The following is a 7,091-nucleotide window of genomic DNA, read 5'->3' on the forward strand; positions in this document are numbered from 1 at the left end:
CGCTCAACGGTTGCCATTGTTGATTTTTAATTTAACCCCTGTTCTTGTAAGTTAAATATTTGTAGTTAGCTGCGTATACTTTGTATTTTAATCATAGTTATTTAGTTTCATTGCTTATAATTCAGGATTCATTTAATATTCCATTTGATCGAATTGAATATGCTTTACTTCTGTTCTACTTCATTCTTATTAGATTAGTCTCATACCTCATACATGGGATATTCTTACAACAAAAATGACAAAGTAATTTGTAATTTAGAATTTTCTGTTTTATATTATTGGTGCAGCACACCTTTCTCCATCTGGTTCACAATGAAAACGCACATTGATAGTATTTTTTCAATTTTTTAATAAATATTCGAACAGAATAATACATTTTGCTTGAATTTAATTTAATATTCTTATAGTCGTGTCTATAATATACAATTCTATGGCTTCACTGTACACTTTTCAAACTTGACAATATTGCAGAAGGGAGTTTTTTGCTGTATTTTTTTTTTCGCTTAAGGATTGTGCTCTTGCCAAATTGGGTCAACAAAGTTTAAAAAGAGTCAAAGTAGTTCAAAGCATTACTGACTCGAAAGAAGCTCTGTGAAATAGAAGAAACAAGATGAATTAGAGAATTTCAGTTAAAATAGGCGCGCTTATAATTATGAGTATTTCGCAAACATAATGCATATTACCTGCAGTATAACACTGAGCGTCGGAGGTGCACAGAACACATAACACATAGCCGGGGCGGGGAGATTTGTTTGTTTTCAATTGGTAAAGCAGCGATAATGTTTTGACCACATTAAATAAATAAATGGATTGCTTCTAACAATATTTATTGACATCACAATAAACACTTTATGCATTGGCTTTGAAGATGAAATAACTTTTAACAATTGTTGTTGGTTCTGATTGGCTTAGTTGGGTTAATATCAAATTTATTATAAGATTTTATTTTATTTTTTGGTTTTATTATTTTTGCTGTTTAGTAGGGCTTTAGCTTGCGTATTCGGATAGGGTACCTAAGACTGGGTGAAAAATTTTCCATGTGGCCTGTGGAACGGGTAAGCATGGATATTTTTTGTTTGTTTGGGGAGTAGAAAAGTAGATGTAAATTTGTCGGTTAGATTTGTACATATAATACTTCTTGATATACATTCAGAGAGAAAAAACAATATTGTAGACGGAGAGTGTTTCAGTATGGTGTGTGTGTGTGTTTATGTGTTGTGGGCACTACGGGAAGAACTACTTACAATAGGTTTAATAAAAATAAATAAAAATATAAAAAAAAAAAAATCGGGATTAAGAAAAAAAAAAATTATAAAAAAAATTAGTAAATTTTGTATTTGTGTTTTGGGTTAGGAACAAATTAGGATTATAACTGTTTTAACGGGAACGGGTTGCAAACTTATTTATAACACTTACAGTTCTGTTCAAGTTGAAGTGGGAAAAATAATACAAAAGAGCACAAAATACTTATATAATACCAAATAAAATGTCGACAGACTGTGTAACAGTGAAGTAAAGAGGACAAGCGAAAATATGGTACACAGATATGTTATGTATACTCGCTATAAAACTAAATACAGCAATAAAAGAACGCCAACGGAAACGAGCATCACTCGCACTTTCAAAAACAAATATGCTTAAATATTTAATGCAAGTCAATTATTTTACCAATTCACGCGCTTGGCACTCAAGATCTTGAGAATGTTTTCAACCACATCGGTGCTGCTGTGATTGCCGCCGAGATCTACAAGGAAACAAGTTAAATATATATGTGTTAAATATGAAAATCGACGTCTATGTGTAAAGGGAACTCATGTTCACACATGCTCAACAAACCTGGCGTGCGAATAGCATCGTTAACAATTGTCTGGTAGGTAGCGTCATAGATAACCTGCGCATGCTCCTTGTGGCCCAAATGATTCAACATATCAATGCTGGCATTGATCATGGCCACGGGATTGGCTATATTCTTGCCGGCAATGGCAGTGCCTGTGTTACGGGTGCCAGGCTCAAAGACGGCATACTAAAAGGAAATCAATTTTGTACTGAAATCATAACTATACTACCGTATATAAGTAGCTCACGTGATCGCCATAGTTGCGTCCAGAGATTAGACCAGCGCCGCCAATCAGTCCACAAATCACGTTCGACACAATTGTGCCATACAAGTTAGTCATATTCATGACATCGAACTGGTGGGGGTTCGAGACGGCCTGCATGCAAGTGTTGTCAATAATCATGTTGTTATGCTCCAGCTCGGGATAGTCCTTGTGCACACGATTGGCTACTTCCAGGAACAGACCGTCCGAAAGTTTCATGATGTTTGCCTTGTGGATGGTCGTCACGCGTTTGCGATTGTTCTGACGCGCATATTCGAAGGCATAGCGTGCCACACGCTCAGCATTGTCCACAGTAACCACCTTCATGCTCTCCACAACGCCGCGCACAGACTCATGCTCCAACATGGCATACTCACCATCCGTGTTCTGGCGGATGAGCACAACATCGACGTCCTTGTGGCGCGCAGGAATGCCTGGATATGACTTGCAGTGCACCACATTCACGTAGAGATCAAGCTCATTGCGGATGGCCACATTGCGGGAGACTTCGCTTAAACTTTGCGATTTCGTCTCAATATTACCCTTGAGTGCCACGCCATTACGCTTGATGGAGGTAATTGCATAGTCCAGATCATCATTGCCCTCGGTGGAGGGATCAATGTCGATTACCTCAAAATCAATGGGAGCACCACAATATCTGAAGATCTCACGAACATAGCCCATCAATTCGGGTCCGATGCCACCGCCGGGCAGCATAGTGACCCCATGACGGCCACCATATTGCGCCGAGGGTATATCCGTGTCCTATTGGAGAAGCAGTATCAGATGCGTTTACTAATACATATACACTATTTGTATAACCTCAAAAACGTACCGTTACTTTCTTTTGCAAAGCCGATTTGGTGTGTGCCACGTCTTCAGTTTTTTCCTTGGTCACCAGCAGGGGATATCCCTGTAAATGACATATTAAATGAAATTTATCTTTGACTTTTTATCCATTCTCTAGACCCAACGCATTATGTAATTTTCAATTGCCAACCGCTCAGTTGGCCAACTATGTATCTCTAATTTCCTTTCTAACTTACTCGTGTTAAGAAGGGCACCTGGGCTTGCAGCAGTTTCTGAGTTAATCGAATAGCCATGTTTCGTTATAATATTTTCCAAGTGCCCCTTACAAAGCTGATCAACCCTTTTCTTATTTGATTTCTGTAGCCACGGCCAAAACGCAAAATCATATGTTTATCAAGCGATATTGTTTTCGATAGAACACAAATTTAAAAATATCGATGTGTAAACAATTAAGCTATCGAGTGGCTGCACTGGCATACAGCCGTGACGTCATTAATCTCCTTAAAACATTAGAGAATAGTATTCCTCTCGTTAGGTTTGCAACTCTTACATTCGCTTCTTATGTAAATTTGTAAAATTTAAATAATTTATTTTTAATATATAGCTCGAAAATATAAAAGTCTACTTTTTAGCTAAAACAAACATTTATTCTACATTTTTTCTTCATTCTATCGTGACATTTATAAATTCAGCCACTATGTATTTTGTAGCGTATAAAGTCTTCGGTGTGCGCCCATATTATTTCATTAAATTGCTGTTACGTTAACAACCACACGCATTTAGAGTTTGTTTTTGAATTAAAACAACTTGGCTGCAGAATGTGGTCGTAGAATAAACAATTAATAGACATTATAGTGGCAAATGGCTGCGGAATTAGCGCCCGCCGCACTTCCGGCGCAAATCGATATGCAGGAGCCGGTCTCAAAGATAACATTTTTACACGCGCTCGTTGTAAGTTTTCAAATGTGCAATTAAAATGCAATTTCTTATGTACGTATGCTGGCATGCACTTCTTTAGGCGGGCGGCGTGGCGGGTTTCGTGGTGGACATAGCACTGTTTCCCATTGATACGGTTAAGACGCGCCTACAAAGCGAGTTGGGCTTCTGGCGCTCCGGTGGCTTCCGCGGCATTTACAAAGGATTGGCCCCAGCGGCTGCTGGCAGCGCACCTACTGCTGCTCTATTCTTCTGCGCCTACGAGTGTGGCAAGCAACTGCTGAGCTATGCGAGCAACACCAAAGATTCACCTTATGTGCATATGTCAGCTGCGTCCAGCGCCGAAGTTGTGAGTAGCTAAGAGTTAGGAAGACAACTTTATTATTCTCATAAATTACTTTCGATATACATAGCTCGCCTGCCTCATTCGTGTACCTGTTGAAATTGCCAAGCAACGTTCCCAAACACTTTTGGGCCACAAACAGCATCAGACCGCGCTTCAGATCTTAGTGCGCGCCTACCGCACTGAAGGCCTGCGTCGTGGTCTCTATCGTGGATTTGGTTCGACGATTATGCGTGAAATTCCTTTCAGCTTAATACAGTTTCCACTGTGGGAATATTTTAAGCTGCAATGGACGCCAGTAACTGGCTTTGATTCGTCACCCATCACGGTGGCTCTCTGTGGCGCCGTTGCGGGCGGCATTGCGGCTGGGCTAACAACGCCGCTGGATGTCGTAAAAACGAGAATAATGCTTGCAGATCGGGAAAGTCTGTTGCGACGTCGTAGCATACCAGCTGTACTGCATGGCATTTATAAAGAACGCGGCATAAGCGGGTAAATAAAACAGGTTTACATATGCTGACTTAATATAAATATTTATTCTTATACATATTCCAGGTTGTTTGCCGGCATTGTACCCCGCGTTCTGTGGATAACACTGGGCGGGGCGTTTTTCTTTGGCTTTTACGATCTAACAACGCGTTTATTGAGCGCTGCAAATGCTGCTGATTAACAGCTTAAATAGGCACATATTTTTTAGTGAATGTACAAAAGTCTGTGGAACATTTAGATATAACTTATGCTGATATCAAAGGCAAACTGATAACATAGACAATAAAATAAAAGTTTATACTCTAATCTAAGCTAGAGTTTAGTCTTTCTTACTTCTGCATTTCCTAATTTTGGTACTTAATTAGACACGCAACGCAATATCGTTTGCATCCAGATACGCTTGATTTGATTGGGCATAGCTTCCTGTACGCTGTACCTAAATATATACATATATACATTGTTAATGTATAAGTTAAAGACAATTAGTTAATTAGTTACTTACAGGTTCGATATGCAAGCGTGCATCAAGCAGACTGGTAATTGCATTTGGTTCGTCTGCTCCAGCCATGGATACATCTGAGTCGTCGTCGTCAACATTTGTGTAGCCATTGCGAGTGGCATTACGGCGCTTGAAGCATATAAAATTGAATGAACGGCGGCTACGTGACATCACATATACCTTCAAGTAGTAGGTTGTATCGCATATGCAAATAAGGAAAACGCAGTTGTACAAATAGCAAGAGATAACAAAATTAAAATGAACTTTACCAAACCAGCAAGCAGAACTACTCCCACCAATACCAAAATGGGTAACCATATGTATTGAGCATCATCTGGATGTTCCAAATCAGGGCTTACGGTTGTTATAGGCTCAACATCCATAATTGTTCTTGCGAGGCTGAACGAGGATTTAAATCGCTGATTGAATGCCAAAACATAAGCCGGTGCCAGTGTTACCACAAATAACAACTGCTCTTTACGAGTTATCGTTAGTGAGCAAAGGCTGTGATGGAAGTTACAAAGCATTTAAAGTCACGTCAAATTTTTTACAAATATTAAACACCAGTTACTCATACCAGTAATTAATGATGTCCTTTTTTCAATTTATGTTATTTCTAATATATTGGGTAGTCTAAAAAGTTTTTTCGTATTTTGCCAATAGATGTCGTTGGCGTCGTATATCTCCAGTGCTACCAATCACATTGTGTACACGTTGTGGTGTTCGATTGGTAGCACTTTAAGCTTCGATTGCCAAAAAAAAAAATGTAATTCAAAGAATTTGAAAAAAGTTACAGCTGTTCAAAAATGAGTGAAAATAAAGAAGAAATTCGCTATATTTTGAAATTTTTGTATAAAAAAGGGAAGAATGCCACGCAAGCCACTAATGAAATTTGTGATGTTTACGGTGACGATGCTCTATCAGTTCGTGTAGCACAACAATGGTTCGGACGCTTCCGTTCAGGAAATTTCGATGTGAAAGATGCACCTCGCTCTGGTCGACCAATCTTTGAAAAAGTCGATGAAATTATGGAAAGGATTGACCAAGACCGTCACATAAGCAGCCATGACATCGCAAATGAACTAAACATTCATCATCAAACGGTTCTGAACCATTTAGAAAAGGCTGGCTACAAAAAAAAGCTCGATGTATGGATACCACATGAATTGTCTGTGAAAAATTTATTGGACAGAATTAACATTTGCGATTCTTTGCTGAAACGAAATGAAATCGAACCATTTCTGAAGAGAATGGTAACAGGAGACGAAAAATGGATCAAATACGACAATAATGTGCGAAAAAGATCATGGTGCAAGAGTGGTGAAGCTCAACAAATGGTCGCAAAGCCAGGATTGACGGCTCGAAAGGTAATGCTGTGTGTTTGGTGGGATTGGAAAGGAATAATCCACTATGAGCTGCTTCAGCCTGGTCAAACGATTGATTCGACACTTTACTGTGGACAACTGATGAGATTGAAGCAAGCAATCGAAAAAAAACGGCCAGAACTGATCAACAGAAAGGGCATCGTATTCCATCAGGACAACGCCAGACCACACACATCTTTGATGACCCGGCAAACACTGAGAGAGCTTGGCTGGGAAGTTTTAATGCATCCACCATATAGCCCTGACCTTGCACCTTCGGACTACCATTTATTTCGGTCAATGCAGAACTCCCTTAACGGAGTAAAGTTGGCTTCAAGAGAAGCCTGTGAAAATCACTTGAAGCAGTTTTTCAAAGAGAAACCACGAAAGTTTTACACGAATGGAATTATGTCTCTAGTGGAAAAATGGCAAAAGGTGGTCGACCAAAATGGTGCATATTTGATTTAATAAAGTTTATTATAAATATTTAAAAATATGATTTGAAGTTTCATTACAAATACGAAAAGACTTTTTAGACTACCCAATATTTC

General features: G+C 39.0%; 4 protein-coding genes across 6 annotated transcripts; 2 read left to right on the forward strand and 2 right to left on the reverse strand.

Moving 5' to 3' along the window:
• Window positions 1-329: 329 nt before the first annotated feature.
• Window positions 330-3,306, reverse strand: LOC6574611 (isocitrate dehydrogenase [NAD] subunit gamma, mitochondrial). Of its 2 annotated transcripts, XM_032733785.2 has the most exons (7): window positions 3,146-3,306; window positions 2,935-3,012; window positions 2,085-2,864; window positions 1,837-2,023; window positions 1,669-1,744; window positions 684-1,044; window positions 330-589 (listed from the first exon to the last, which is right to left on the reverse strand). In XM_032733785.2, the coding sequence occupies exons 1-6, from the start codon at window positions 3,200-3,202 to the stop codon at window positions 1,014-1,016; spliced, it is 1,209 nt and encodes a 402-aa protein (XP_032589676.1). In that variant the 5' UTR covers window positions 3,203-3,306; the 3' UTR covers window positions 330-589; window positions 684-1,013. The 2 variants fall into 2 exon arrangements, with proteins under 2 accessions (XP_032589676.1, XP_015023049.1); XM_015167563.3 differs by lacking the exon at window positions 684-1,044.
• A 283-nt stretch (window positions 3,307-3,589) lies between these two features.
• Window positions 3,590-4,988, forward strand: LOC6574612 (S-adenosylmethionine mitochondrial carrier protein homolog). The gene is made up of 4 exons (XM_002000612.4): window positions 3,590-3,860; window positions 3,928-4,194; window positions 4,259-4,680; window positions 4,744-4,988. The coding sequence occupies exons 1-4, from the start codon at window positions 3,771-3,773 to the stop codon at window positions 4,856-4,858; spliced, it is 894 nt and encodes a 297-aa protein (XP_002000648.1). The 5' UTR covers window positions 3,590-3,770; the 3' UTR covers window positions 4,859-4,988.
• LOC6574613 lies at window positions 4,701-5,903 on the reverse strand. Of its 2 annotated transcripts, XM_044008164.1 has the most exons (4): window positions 5,754-5,903; window positions 5,446-5,680; window positions 5,180-5,356; window positions 4,701-5,113 (listed from the first exon to the last, which is right to left on the reverse strand). In XM_044008164.1, the coding sequence occupies exons 2-4, from the start codon at window positions 5,557-5,559 to the stop codon at window positions 5,039-5,041; spliced, it is 366 nt and encodes a 121-aa protein (XP_043864099.1). In that variant the 5' UTR covers window positions 5,560-5,680; window positions 5,754-5,903; the 3' UTR covers window positions 4,701-5,038. The 2 variants fall into 2 exon arrangements, with proteins under 2 accessions (XP_043864099.1, XP_032589695.2); XM_032733804.2 differs by lacking the exon at window positions 5,754-5,903 and having other exon boundaries at window positions 5,446-5,707.
• A 38-nt stretch (window positions 5,904-5,941) lies between these two features.
• On the forward strand, window positions 5,942-7,034 carry LOC122757027 (histone-lysine N-methyltransferase SETMAR-like). The gene has a single exon (XM_044008163.1). It carries the CDS (start codon window positions 5,983-5,985, stop codon window positions 7,006-7,008), a length of 1,026 nt encoding a protein of 341 aa, XP_043864098.1. The 5' UTR covers window positions 5,942-5,982; the 3' UTR covers window positions 7,009-7,034.
• Window positions 7,035-7,091: the final 57 nt, after the last annotated feature.

This window comes from Drosophila mojavensis, unplaced genomic scaffold (genome assembly GCF_018153725.1).
Source record: "Drosophila mojavensis isolate 15081-1352.22 unplaced genomic scaffold, ASM1815372v1 contig_231, whole genome shotgun sequence".
Taxonomy (NCBI): domain Eukaryota; kingdom Metazoa; phylum Arthropoda; class Insecta; order Diptera; family Drosophilidae; genus Drosophila; species Drosophila mojavensis.

Coding starts and splice junctions, on each gene's coding strand:
- LOC6574611 (XM_032733785.2), bottom strand. CDS start 3,202: ATGGCTATTCGATTAACTCAGAAACTGCTGCAAGCCCAGGTGCCCTTC. Junction 2,865..2,934: donor CTTTGCAAAAGAAAGTAACG/GTACGTTTTTGA, acceptor CTTCTCCAATAG/GACACGGATATACCCTCGGC. Junction 1,745..1,836: donor CGATGCTATTCGCACGCCAG/GTTTGTTGAGCA, acceptor GTTTCCTTGTAG/ATCTCGGCGGCAATCACAGC.
- LOC6574612 (XM_002000612.4), top strand. CDS start 3,771: ATGGCTGCGGAATTAGCGCCCGCCGCACTTCCGGCGCAAATCGATATG. Junction 4,195..4,258: donor CTGCGTCCAGCGCCGAAGTT/GTGAGTAGCTAA, acceptor CGATATACATAG/CTCGCCTGCCTCATTCGTGT. Junction 4,681..4,743: donor AAAGAACGCGGCATAAGCGG/GTAAATAAAACA, acceptor TACATATTCCAG/GTTGTTTGCCGGCATTGTAC.
- LOC6574613 (XM_032733804.2), bottom strand. CDS start 5,703: ATGCTTTGTAACTTCCATCACAGCCTTTGCTCACTAACGATAACTCGT. Junction 5,357..5,445: donor TAGTTCTGCTTGCTGGTTTG/GTAAAGTTCATT, acceptor TACTACTTGAAG/GTATATGTGATGTCACGTAG. Junction 5,114..5,179: donor CACGCTTGCATATCGAACCT/GTAAGTAACTAA, acceptor GTATATATTTAG/GTACAGCGTACAGGAAGCTA.
- LOC122757027 (XM_044008163.1), top strand. CDS start 5,983: ATGAGTGAAAATAAAGAAGAAATTCGCTATATTTTGAAATTTTTGTAT.